Source organism: Lissotriton helveticus, chromosome 7 (genome assembly GCF_964261635.1).
Source record: "Lissotriton helveticus chromosome 7, aLisHel1.1, whole genome shotgun sequence".
NCBI lineage: Eukaryota > Metazoa > Chordata > Amphibia > Caudata > Salamandridae > Lissotriton > Lissotriton helveticus.
This window is the reverse complement of record NC_136068.1, coordinates 1,865,222,237-1,865,236,402: the sequence shown is the minus strand read 5'-3', so window position 1 is coordinate 1,865,236,402 and position 14,166 is coordinate 1,865,222,237. Positions and strand designations below refer to the sequence as shown.

The 14,166-nt window shown below is 42.7% G+C and overlaps 1 protein-coding gene across 1 annotated transcript; it reads left to right on the top strand.

Annotated features, from left to right (window-relative positions):
- The first annotated feature begins 10,969 nt into the window (after positions 1-10,969).
- LOC144769785 (olfactory receptor 5V1-like) lies at positions 10,970-11,896 on the top strand. Its single transcript, XM_078653971.1, has one exon. It carries the CDS (start codon positions 10,970-10,972, stop codon positions 11,894-11,896), a length of 927 nt encoding a protein of 308 aa, XP_078510097.1.
- The last annotated feature ends 2,270 nt before the right edge of the window (positions 11,897-14,166 follow it).

Genomic DNA, 14,166 nt, shown 5'->3' with positions numbered 1-14,166 from the left:
TGTCAGTAACTTTCGTATGTGCTTTGCATTTCATGATAGCGATAGATGTCGGTAAGTGTATGGCATCTAACAGAGCTTGAATAAGGAGACCATGCTGAATCTTGATTCCATGAGAAGTCATGAAACCTCTCTCCTGCCAGAGCACTCCAAAGTCGTGTACAACTCCAAATGCGTAACGTGAATCTGTGTAAACATTAACTTTCAGGTTCTTGGCGTGTATACAGGCTTGTGTCAGAGCAACTAGCTCTGCTGCTTGAGCGGACAGGGTGTCAATACGATGTGTCTTAATAACTTCAGTATCAGTAGTCACTGCATACGCGGCGACTAGTTCTCCTGTACTAGTTCTCATACATGAACCATCCACATAAAGTGTCAGGTCAGGATCTGGTAACGGAATGTCTGTCAGGTCTTGTCTTGGCTTTGTCGTAATGTTGACTACTTCCACACAGTCATGTTTGGCTGAATTTGAATTAACTGATGGTAATAGTGTAGCAGGATTCAGGATGTTGCAGCGTCTAATATCTATGTGTGGCTGGAACAGTGTCAATTCATAACCTGTTAAACGTGCAATTGTCAAGTGCTGTGTTTGTGTTCGGTTTAAAAGAACTTCCACGGAGTGTGGGACTTGTACTGTCAAGGTATGTCCTAAGACTATGGAATCACTTTGTCTGATAGCTAGTGCTGTGGCTGCAACTGACTTGAGGCACGCAGGCAGAGCCTGGGCTACTGGATCTAGTGTGCTCGAAAAATAAGCACACGGCTTGTATTGTCCTGCTTGATCTTGTGTAAGAACAGATAATGCTGTACCTTCACGTTCAGTAACGAAAAGTGTAAAAGGCTTACTGTAGTTCGGGGTGGCTAGAACTGGAGCTTGACATAAAGCTTTCTTTAACTCGTTGAAACTAAGTGTATGTTCAGATGTCCAAGGGAGAACAGTCGATACGGCTGCCTCCTGTGTCGTTAACTGTATCAGTGGCTTGGCTAAAAATGCATACTGAGGAATCCATTGTCTGCAATAAGAAGTAAGGCCAATAAAAGCTCGTACCTCCTTCTGGGTCTTGGGCTGAGGAAGACTCGCTATTAACTGGATACGGTCTGGTGTCAACTGCCTACCCCTCTTGGACAGTAAGTGTCCTAAGTAGACCACTTGCTGGACACAGAATTGAAGCTTCGAAGGGGACACCTTGTGCCCCTGCTCGGCCAGAAAATACAGAACCGTCAGTGACGCTCGCTCGCAGTCACGTTCAGAACGGGCTGTGATCAGTAGATCATCGACATACTGGAGCAGGGCAGTGTCAGTTGGCATATGAATGTTGTCAAGTTGTCTCTTAAGTGCTTGACTGTAAATACTAGGGCTTTCTGTGAAACCTTGAGGAGCGCGTGTAAACATATAGCTCCTTCCATTTAAACAAAATCCGAAAAGAAACTGGCTGTCTGGATGAATAGGAACACTAAAAAATGCGTTCTTAAGGTCAATTACAGTGAAGAACGTGGCTTCGGAATCAATGGCTGTCAATAGGGAAGAGATATCTGGGACAACTGGGTACTGCGGAATAATACATTTGTTAAGTTCTCGTAAATCAATCACTAATCGATATACTGGGGGTGTATCTGGATCAGCACGTTTCATGACTGGAATGATCGGAGAGTTACATACATTGGAGTCAGTTTCTACAACTACTCCTTGAGCCATGAGCTCGTCAATAATTTTGGATAAGGCTGCTACAGCCTCGGGTGGCAATCTATACTGCCTGATTCGTGGTAACACTACACCTGGTTTCAGGGTCACACGATGGGGTGTGATTTGCATGTAACCTACATCAGTTGGACCTTGCGCCCATAAATGCTGCGGGACATTAGACAGTCTGGAATCAAAATCTCGTAATACATAGTGACCCTTAAAGTCACGTAGGAACAGACGTATTCCCTCTGGGGAACAACATATAACTGCACCTAACTCTTTCAGTGTTTTAATGCCTAATAGGTTTTCTGGACATGACTTTGTAAGTAACAGGTCAGTAGTGCGGGACAATGGACCTACTTCTAGAGTGACTGGCTTTGAAATCTCATTAACGATAGGCTTTCCTGAAAATCCAAGGGAAACATTTCTTGAGCCTGAGAGCGGAGCCCCTGGAACTTCGGCATGACTAATTGTGGTCCTACTTGCCCCTGTATCAATCAAAAACTTTCTGTCTTTCCCTAATACTTGACTGTGAACATAGGGACCTTCTTGATCTACAGGTATCTCGATGAGAGGCAAGCCTACCTCCCTCTCTAGGCTGTTTCATGAATATGGCTGGTACTCTGGATACTCAGACTGTGCATACTGGTACATCTGCGATGTAACATGCTGTGTTGCAGCAATAGGCTGCGGTACTGTAACTGTCTGTTGTGCATTCTGTGGCTGAGGAATCTGTGAAACTTGTTCCTGTCTAGGCGGACGTGGTCTTTCTTTAGTCTTACCAGTAGCTATGTTGTGTTTCAGAACTGCACACTCATTTATAAAATGACCTGGCTGTTTACAATAATTGCAGTTCCCTTTAACGGGTGCTGCAGGATGACTGGCTTGATTCGGACCCCTCTTCTGACTGTCTTGAGGAACAGATTGTGCAACTAGCACTTTCATTTTCGTGTCTTTCATACGTTTTCTCTCGTGTTCTTGCTCTTCCCTGATTCTATTCTGGTGATACTGAAGCATCTGGAGCATCTGGGACGGAGTATTAGCTTGCCAGGTGCTTTCGACTTTCAGAACTCGGTTTTTAATTGGTGGACTTGAATTCTCGACTAATTTGGTAACGAAAAGGTGAGGGTATGACTCACTACTTGTCTTGAGACCACTGTTGATACTAAAGCACTTTTCAAACCTCGAATAAAAATCACTAATATCTTCTTCTTGTTTCTGTTTACAGGCTGAGATTGCATCCCAGTCTTCTTTTCTAGTTGTTAATAATCTGGGTAAAACTTGAATTAATAATTCTGGTAATTCTTTACATTTCTCTCCAAGACCAGTACCTGGTACACGTATCTTATCTTCTGCTTCTAGAACTGCCCAATCTATCTTTTTCTCTCCCACCTCCCATTCTTTTTCCTTTAGCTTTTCATACACCCCTGCGGGTAGCAGAACCTTTAACATTTTAATGATATCTGGGTAAGTGTATTCTCCCATACGGAGCATGTCTTTTAATTCTCTATGGAACCCTGCTGGATCTTTGTCATGACAGGGAATTAATTTCTTCATTTCGAGGAGTTCCATCTTTGTGATCGGAGTGTATACAAACACTCGTTGCATTTCGCCACCCGTTCCTCTGACTGGGTGGACTTCTCGTAACGGATTCTGTCTGTCTATGTAGAATGATTTACTTTCTGGGGGTGAGACATGGACAAAATGCGGGTTCAAGAATGTTCTATATTTATGACGCTGTTCTAAAATGACACTAATTAAATCGGTACCTAGACCTCTCCATCTATACTGGAGTAACTCGTTCAGGATATCATGTAACGGGCCTGGATCAGAATGTTGACCCTCATACAGAGTAATGAGGTGCTGAATCATATACATACCCACCAGTCGCTGCTCGGCTGGGGGCATTTTCAGAAACATTTGTGCCACTATTTCGTCTGGAAAAGTGGTAGGATCAGTAATCCATCGGACTGCTGACCGAACTATTTCTTGTTCATGCATGGTACTTAACTCACTATAACCGATTCGTGATTTCAGAATGTGATCGGTAGCTTGGAATACTTGTTCTAGGGAACCTTGTTCTGGTGCTGAATGATGGAAAGTTGGCTTGGGTTCTAGACGTAAATGGCGATCTGGAAATCTAGATTTTCCTACATACGCTATTCTGGCAGTATTCTCATCGTCTTCCTCTTCAGGATCAGAGGTACTTTCTTTCTCGCTTACTTGTGCTGCTTTACGCTGTTCGTGTATCTTTATTATTTCTCTACGGATTTTCTTGTACATACTTTCCATGGCACCAATGGTATTGTGCTTTCCTTCGGCTATATTATCACTCCACTTTGTCAGAGTTTTCATTTCTTCCGGGTCTTTAGACGGGTAATCCTGTTCTCTTATTAGACAGTTAATTAAGAACTTTAATATCATGCGCTGAATCTCGGCTTTCCTTTGAGACATGGCATCACTAATACTTTGTGGGTCATCCCCTGTACGGATGAAACGATATATCCTGTCTAGATCTTCTTTCATATTCGGCAGGGTGACTAGATACTCGGTCACTCTCCTTATGCGTACGGAATATAAAACCATATTAAACTCGCCTGGAACTGGGTCATAGACACATTCGCCAAGGGTTTGCCTGATTTCTGCAACAGACTTATTACTCTTAGGAGTACGCTGTGATGCTTGAGCATGTAATTCCAGTGCTGATAAACGCTTGTATGGCGGCGGGGTTTGAGGAAGACCTCCTCCTGCGGCCCCTAAACTAGAATCATCGACTGATGCTTTTCGTCCTGGCAGGGTCGGTAATTGTAACGTGGGCTGGACTTGTATGGCGGGCTGACCCGGGGGGGCTGTTAAGGGCACCCCGGTGTCTGGAGGAGCAGGAATTACCTGATTTACAGGGACTGGCGGAGTGCGAACAGGATTTCCATATTCTGGGACTGTGTCGTCCAGATAGGACGAAATAAAAATATCGGTTGCGGTCGGTTTGTGACGTAACTTGGTCGGAACTAACGGTGGCGGGAAATTACTGGATGCCTCCGGGGTCGCTTTTGGCAAGCCCTCAGCAAGAAGAGGATACATACCCTTAATGAGGGCATTCCTCTGTCTGTCTGATTGTTCAGCTTTGACTCGTTCACCTATCTCGATTAATTCTCTTTCTTGGGCTCGTTCTTGGGATTCTCTACTTAGTTCTGACTTTCTGATTTCTTTTTCGGTTCTTTTATGAGCTTCTTTGCGCCATAACTCGATGGCATCTTTCTGTGATTGTCTGGCTTTCTTTTTCCATAATGCCTCCTCTACTCGCATGATGCATTCGGCATCCCATGTACCCGATACGGGCCATCTATACTTTTCTTCTAACTGTTTGGTATACTCTACCCATAAATCTAGATACAATATGGCACTTATGCCATGTTTCTGATACATAAAGTGACCTGGACTGTCCCTAGGCGGGACGGGAACTGCTGCTTCCAGCAGACCCTTTCTAGTTTTTAACTGACGTAATTTTGAGAAGAGCGGCATGACTGGACTATAATCTGGACATAATACAATACACAATGAAAACACGAAATCACGTCGCACTCATACCACAACATTAAAATACATGAAGAACATTATGAATAACAGTTCGAACAGAACAGAACACAAAAATTATCTCGAGAACCGAAACTGACTAGAACAGAAACTAGATGCACTGCTGAAACAGTACGAAACTTACCGGTCTCATAAAGAGACACGTCAGGACCCGCATCCACCGAAGTGGACACTTCGTTTGTGGGACTGTGTACCACCAACCCACAGACCAGAGTCAATTAAACTGACCCTGTCTAGATACTACCTCAGTAACGGTACTCACCGGGCAGCAAGAACGGAAGGCCTCGGACTGGACTGGACTGCTACGACGACGAACTTCGGACTTCAGTTACGGGTGGACCTCCGGATACCTCGGACCTTGGACTTTTGGCTTGGGCCCTGGTCGGGACTCGCCGCGTTCCTCCACCGCCTCGTCTGGATGCTGGACCGCCTCCTCCGTCTCCTCCGTGGGCCTGAGGGATACTTGAGCAGAAATATCTGCCACTGCGCAGAAGAGTTCCGTCACGACTGCAGAGGGTCAGGGGGTCGGCGTGGCTTCACCGACGCGTGGGGAAAGGGCAAGTCCCTGTTCGGGCGCCATTATGTGGTAAATAAATAAATAATACCCTATTTTTGACTAGACATATATCATAACAGATAGCTCAATAAATAAGAGTCAAGATTCGAGGTAGTAGGAGTTTCTGCAGGTTTAATACAGCATAAGGACAGGAACAGGACAACCTGCATAGAAATAGGATGACAGGGCCCAGCAGCTGCTGGGGCTGGATCTGGAATGAGCGCGCTAACTTTTAATAACAATACACGAGCATATATACATAGCGCAAACACATAGTATTACATTGCGGTAGGCGTAGCAGTGGGTGTGACGCGTAGCAGTCGCGAAAGATAAGAGTAAAAAGAAGGTGTAACTCAGACATGTGATGCAAACGTAACAGAATATGTCATGAATGGGGCGGAAACCATGGAGGGGGCTACCTAAGGAGCCGGGACCTCTAACCTGATGGTGCGCGCAAACTGGCAATGACGTGTTACGAGGAGAAGCTGGGGGCTATGAACTCTGTGCTAGGAGCAGAGACTAAAGTCTGGAGGGTCGGAGCGACATGTACCTAAACAGTATCTGGTATCTAATGTTTAGGGAACATGTTGATATAAACTAGAAGTCATGAGGGGAAAAGCTAATTGACTCTAAGACTAGAGCATGCATTTATTCTACATGTAGTGCGTGATGAAGAATATTAAATGACCATTAAATACAGTATTTCTCTTAATATGGAGCCGCATAGGCTAGACAATGACGGAAACTATTGATGCAGTTCAGTAGCTTAGGAATGCAGAGAAGGAGGACTAAACCGATAACGGGAATCATAACATAGTCTTGGCAGACTCAGAGACTGAGCCAAGCTGCACCGGGCACTGCGAGGCAGGAAGTAAGTGAAAGGTCGAGGATACAGGTGGGGGCTGAATCGCTCCTCAGCGAGGCTTCTGGAGACAGGAGCTGAATCTGATGTCCGGGCCCTGTTAAGGCCTGGAAACGGGGACTTTATAATGAAATAACGTGCACACTGAGAAACGTGGCAACGTAGCTTTACATAGGCCTGATACTCATATTACTCATGAGGACTGGGAAATGACATACCAGAGGTGGACACAACTGTAATTGCGTCTTGAATCGGACATGGGGAATAACATATGCATATTGGTCATGCACACATAACATATGATGGATGACACGTAGAGACACAGAACATGACAAAATTTACTTTTCCACAAAGAGGTTATTGAGGGGAAAAATTATCAACATCATCTCTCTGTTGGTGCTACTCCTCTTAATATTGCAACATATTATGCATTTTTTGAAATGTCCAAAATTAGTCAACTAATGGATGCAAAGTTGGGACTTTAACAAGAGGTACCACCAAGAGGAACCATCACTTGGCAAATCTCATTTCCAAAGAAGGAAATCAATCTGAAATACCCGGGGTCCTAGTGAACAGAGGGTTTGGAAAACCCATTAAAGGAACAAACTAATTCCCCTATTGGATAAACTGACAACTGATATTGAGAGGAGGCTCGGTCTGAGTTTCTTCCTATGTCGTGAACATAAGTGATAAAATGTAAATAGCAAATGAACAGACCTATCAAACAAGAGCATGGCCCGAAAGCATGTCCATGCCAGGCTTTCTCTAACGAGTGGCACTTCAGTTACTGTAAGCCCTCCAGCGCCCTGTAAGTTTGCAGCCCAGTAAACTAAAATATGAGCGTTGGCTTAGTTGAAACATTATATGTATAGAAAATTTAAAACTGTGTTTTGAAATGCAAAAAGTGTGTATTTTCAGAATTTATATGGTGATGCTTAGAGTAGAATGGTTTTGGTAGACCTATCAGCCTAAGGGTGGTCTTCCCTCAAACATTTTGGGCCTCATTTATGAGAAGTGTTGCATCGCTGTGACAAAGCAGCGATGCAACACTTCTTAGTGTGCCCTCCTTGCGACACAACAGGCTTCCAACAAACTTGCGCCTGCACCTGCATCTCTCAGTCTACCCTGCCAAGTGGTGCCACCCCAGTCCTAGACCCTTGGGAGTAGGCCTAAGGAGCTCTGCAATCCTCTGTGGATCCTGTGGAACCAGCGCATCTCCTCTGCTGCGCTGTGCAACCACGAGCAGACCCAACAAATCATTGCTGCTTCGTTCATAGGAACCATCGAAAAGACCTGCATTGCAACCAATCACTGCAACAGACAGCCACTGCATGATGCATTCTCAGTGCAGGCACCCGCATCTATCTTCAATGGCAGCTTCAACAATAGACTCCACATCCCACGCTCACAGCTCTCCGAACAGATGCATCGCCCCGACTGTGCAACACATCCTCGACGTCGGACTTCACATTGCAAGCCCTCATTGGCAGGACCTTCGACAAAGCTGCAACCTCGCCACATGTCAGAACAGATGCATCACTACAGCTGCACAACCCGTCTTTGATGTGGATCCTAGCAAAATTCCACTAACTGGGAGTTATGGTACTTTGGCCGGTGGGCCTGATAGAGTACATGTAGCCAGCCTGTGCTCTATCGCTGTCGGCCTGAACTTGAGACTTTGTTCTGGACGGGTGCATACCAGATAATCACAGTTAGTGCTTTACACCTTTTGGCACTATTTTTACTGAAATCTTTAAATCTGAAAAACTCCTGTTCTACTAACTAGATTTTTGTTGTTTTGGTCTTGTTTTATTTATTAAATATTCCTCTATTGTCCTAAACTTGAGGGAAACGCTGCTGATAGTCTAGCATATGATGGCTACTAATATGATTTTGTCTGATGTGGTTACTACTACATCTCTAATATAATTAGTAGGTCAGGTAGATTTTCATTGAACATAAGTAGCTTTTAATAGCTTTTAATACATAAAAAATTGGAGACCACTGCTCCAATGACCCCAGCTAAATCTATCTCTAGGCCAGACTTAAAAGAAAATGAAATTACAAATCTTTTCCAGGAATTTAAATAATCAGTCTAATCAGGAATGGAAAATGGATCAAAGAGACTGAAAATTAAAAACATAGTCGAATTTGAATTATAAATATGTGAATTATTCATTATTATCAACAGGTGTCGTAAGAGTGTGATCGTGTGTTCATGATTTAATATTGTATCTCAAATTGAACATGGTTAAAGTGTGCCTGACAGCCATCCACATTTCTGGAACACCTATGTCGGTTTATGGTGGTGATGGAGCAGATTTCATCTGCAGTCAGGCACTGTTTTATTTTTGTGCTTCAGACAGACTGCATTTAAATTGCCACATACATTTTGGTTCAAGTTAAAAACATGGCACATGAAAAACATGAAAGTGAGGCCTATTCAGTCTGAAATGCTTTTGCTGAATTGTAAGTGTGTTTTTGCAGTGTATAGAAAAGTGGCCTTTTTAGCTTTGAAGATTAATAGAATGTGTCTCTCTCTTCCCAGCTCATTCCTTGTAATCTAAATTCACTATTTCTGTCTTAAAAGACTTTGACTTGTTGCATATTTTGATAAACATTTTCAGTTAAAAACACCTCTTTTTATAATGTGTGTGAATTAACAAGTGCACCACTACACATGGGGCTAAATGCTTTTTGCATGAAAAGCTATCTAAAACACTAAAGCATGTTGCTGTGTGCGCTGTATTAACTGTGTGTGCTTTTAAATTTTACACTAAAGCATAAATATGCTATGTTGCACATTGCACATTTATTTTGCATGTTGTCATAAATAATAGAAAAGCTGCTTGAAACTAATAGCTTGGCTAGGTAAACATTTCTAAGGGGTATTAGTATGGAGTTGGGAAACATAATGGGCTGAATTACATGAAATTAATATTATCTTTGTGTTTGTTTTATTTTTGGGCCTACCATTAAATGGCTGCCTGTAAATCCAGCAAGGCTATGGCTTGCATTAAAAGAGAAGAGAGCATGCGCAGACACCAACTTGACTCAAACTGCGGAAGGAGTCAAGGACACTTTGAACTGTACATTCTTGTAATTGTGCCAATGTACCAGTTAGTTAACATATCCGTCCTACTGCGCTGTGAAAGGAAGAAAGAGAATTAGAATGAAAAATATTTCCTAGTTAATGTTGCAAAAACAATATAAATGTATTTACTCATGTATGCTTCTTTTGTTAAAACTGGTATAGTCAGGTTTTTAGAATGAGTCAGGGTAGTGAGAACTCATGCCATTATGGCTGACCAATCAAGTACAGGTTTTCCTGAAGATGCAAAATTTTTGTGTAGACTGCCAAGAATTAGAGTATAAATAATGACCTCTCTGGAGTCGTGGCTGGCTTTTTGCTCACTGGCTGGCTTTCTTAGCTCAGCTGGCTTCTTGCTCATTTTGACTTAGGCTTTGCTTCATTCTATGGGTTAGGTACGAGATCGTCACGGGTGCAGCCTTGGGCGTCCGAGGAGAGTCAGGTGGGGGGTTCCCTGGTGATTTTTTTTCCAAAGTCCTTGCACGTCATATTTTGGCACTGCAGGCCACATTCCTTTGAGGTCTCGTGAAGGAGGGGCTGTTTTCCTCTTTAAACACAGACAGACAGAGAGTGCAGCTGATTAAGATAGAATTAGATGCTGAACTTTAAGTTTATGCTTTGACTAATTAATTAGGTCTGAAAAGATTTATTTGAATTATGCATTTATTTCTCTTTATGGGAGATTTTTGCCAACTATTTAATTATTGATTAGCTTTGCAAGACTATTTTTCTTAGAAACTCTTTCAGAGTTTTGACTGAAATTTTGCGCCACATTTTCTTTCCTACATGTAATGCTTATATGCAGACTGTAATATGTTTTATATTAATGCTATTTTTCCTGTTTTCCAAATTCTGTAACCTGATTGATATTTTACTAATGAATAAAGGGTCAGAGAAAATTAACTTTTGACTAGAAAATAAAACCCTTTAAAATACTTAACAACTCTCACTTTATTGGCTTAAAATAATAATTGCATTTTTGACTGTTCATTTTTAAAGTTTCCTGAAGGTAATACATGGTGTGAAGGGCCCAACACCTTTTCAGCGGTAAATTAGAGGTAGCATGATGGTTTTAATTGTGACATTACCAGAAGAAATTACCGCTCCATCAGTGGATAATGTGATATTTTGTCTTTTTAATCACAGCTGCTCCTAACATCCTTGCAAGAGTGCTCCCATCACCAAATGGAAGGAGAAAATCAAACTGAAGCAAACAAGTTTGCCATTGTGGGATTTGAGGGTGTGCAACAGCTGCAAACTATCCTTTTTGTAACTTTCCTGGTAATTTACCTTATAACTTTACTTGGAAATCTTCTTATCATGGCAAATGTTTATTTTAATAGACATTTGCACACGCCTATGTATTTCTTCCTCACAAATTTGTCCTTCCTTGACATCAACTGCACGACAATTATTTTACCTAATATGTTGGCTCTATTCTTTCAGGGTAAAAACTTAATTTCCCTTACAGAATGCCTGTTCCAGGTTTATTTTTTTCTAGCTATTGTATCCACAGAACTCCTTCTACTCGCCATCATGGCTTACGATCGGTTTGTGGCGATCTGCAATCCCTTACGGTATATGGCCATCATGAGCAAGGCTGTGTGCATTCGGCTGGCAGTGGGAACCTGGATTGTTGGCCTTGTTGACCCAATACCACACATCATACTTCTGTCAGGTCTCTCCTTCTGTTCATCTCACACCATCAACCACTTCTTCTGTGAAATGACAGCCCTGATGATGCTTTCTTGCAGCAGCACTGAGACACTAGAGACAACCAGCTACATCCTTGGGTCTGTTTTAGGTCTGTTGCCTTTTTCTTTAGTGATGATATCTTATGTCAACATCCTCATGGCCGTCCTTAGAATCCAATCAGCCCAGGGCAGGCGAAAGGCCTTCTCCACCTGCACCTCCCACCTCACTGTGGTTATTCTGTTCTATGGATCCCTGAGTTCTGCCTACATACGACCAACATCAACTTTTTCCATGAATGACAACAAGCTATTGTCCTTGTCATACACTGCGATTACCCCACTGTGTAACCCTTTTATATATACTTTAAAGAATAAAGACTTTAAAAATGCCCTCCGGAGAGCAAAGAAAACATTGTAGGACTCAATTTGCATCTACTTTGGGCATCTCGGTTGAGTACAGGGTACAAAATCAGCACTTTGTGCAATTAAATTACCAACCATGATTCCATGGAATGCACAGAATGTTGGGGCTTGCTTAAAGGTGTGGGATGGTAGAAAAAAAGGCGGAAAAGGGGAGGGTGGAATAACAAAGCCACAGAGTATTGGCATAACATTAAACAGCATGGATATTAAAAAACGTAAAATATATGATATGGTTGATCAAGGTTCAAAGTATTTTGCCAAAATGGACCTGGAAATAGTTTAAGGTCACCTCTAAAATGAGGTGGTCACCTATAGGTGTGCGTAGGCTTATTGACCACCCAGAAAACACATGCAAATTATCTACTGTCAATAGAGCATTTATAAGTGTGCTTCCTTGGTAAGAGTGTGGAATGATCACTCCTGTGGGATAAGGGCTTTTCCATTGGGAAAATAATTTGCCTTGCGAATAAAAAGAATGTAAATGTGCCAATACTACTTTCGCATTTTATTTCAACATGAAACCAATTCCACAAAATGGACATTCTGCATGGATGATGTCCTCGAGAAAAGCTACAAGTGTCACTTTTTTCATGGAGCACACATTGTAGCTGTTATGGAACCCATGAAAGTTTGTAAATTGCTCCACGTGTAGGGGGAACATTATATAAGACGATGCCAATTCAGAACCCAGGGATGAGCAGTTTTAACACCAATCTGAATGCGAATGGAATACAATTTGCAATGTGACATATATTAATAGGATACATAAAAATAATCAATTTGCAGGTGATTGCACAATGACCTTCCTAATGAATATTAATTAGGCAGGTTTCAATTTGTGAATGCTGTGAATGGCTGCAAATGCAGGGAAGTCGAACTGCAAGGGATTGCAGACCTCGTTGTATGTTTCAAAAGCACCCCCTTCCCATTGCAGGGACACATGCTGCTTTAAAAACAAACCTTGCATTTGGAAAGACATGGGAGAACCGCATGTTACCCCAACATCACTCACATGCTTCCCACAGAGATAGCTTCCTCTTTCCAAATTAGTTAACATGCCAGTTTAGGGTCGCTATCTGACCAATTGCAATTACAAACCATTGATACATTATTTTCTGAATTGTAAATATGAGGGGACATCCTTTAGTGTCCCCTCCTATTTTAACCCAAAAGAGTTACAAAAGCTATATTACAATAAGGACAACTTTGCTAACATTATAAAGAGCTTTTCTGTAGTCGCAGACATTGTGTTTTTGTGAATTGCAGGGGCTGAGTGTCGGACGAACAACAGGCTCCAGGCAGAAACCAGCTTCCTCAGAAGTGTAGACAGTGTCTCTCTCTGTTTCACACAACACCACACACCCAGCGAGTAGTTATACACACACAGGGCTTGAGGAGTCGCCACAAAATAGAGAGACCAAAACCCATAGGTCTCCAAAATAGAAGATAGGGCAATCAGGAATGTCATACGAATAGGACGCAGTATCCTGCAGAGGAGAGAAGAAAACAAACACACAACAGGGACCTTAGTAATCTCAAAAAGGGAACAAGAAAGAGCTGAACTATGTTTCTGTACTGAGTGTGCTGTAATGCTCTTACCTGCCCAAAGATTGTATCAAACCCAAAAGGTATCCTCGAAATAAAAGTAGTATACGAACCAAAAGAAGGGTAGATACTTTGGTCTCTCCAGACAAATGAAAAAGTTCCACGTAAGATTTTTATAGTCTCGAACCCCTCCCAAATCGAAGAGTTCAATGAATAGTCTTGCAGGGTAGCGATGATCCTCGCCGTACTGGCAAAGCAAAAAACAAAATTCACAAAAGAAAGTCTGTCCACAGAAGTATGCGTTTTCCCCAAGGCTAAGTAATCCGGCTATTTTCACTCGGCGTACCTTGGAACAAAAGGAAGATGTGAAGAAAAGAAAAACACTTCGGCAAATGTCTTGTGTGTCAAACTAAATGCCGAGAGTCCGCTGCAGGCTTCCACAGCTTTCAGGTCCGAGGGAGCAGGGGCGCCGAGGAGAGACTCACAGGACAAGGCAACGCCTCCTAGCGCCACACCTGTGATCCGTTTTCCGCGGTGAAGGAAAAGCAGTCTCAAATCCGGTGGTTGCCGCGGCGAGTGATTCATACAAATTGCCGTCGAGCGAAAGTGCTTAGATGAGTCCACAAGAGCCCGCGCGGCCGCGCGTGGCTCAAGTTCAGGGAGGAGGAGGAACACAAACACCAGTTCACGGGAGCAAGGGTAGTATCGAAGATACTCGGG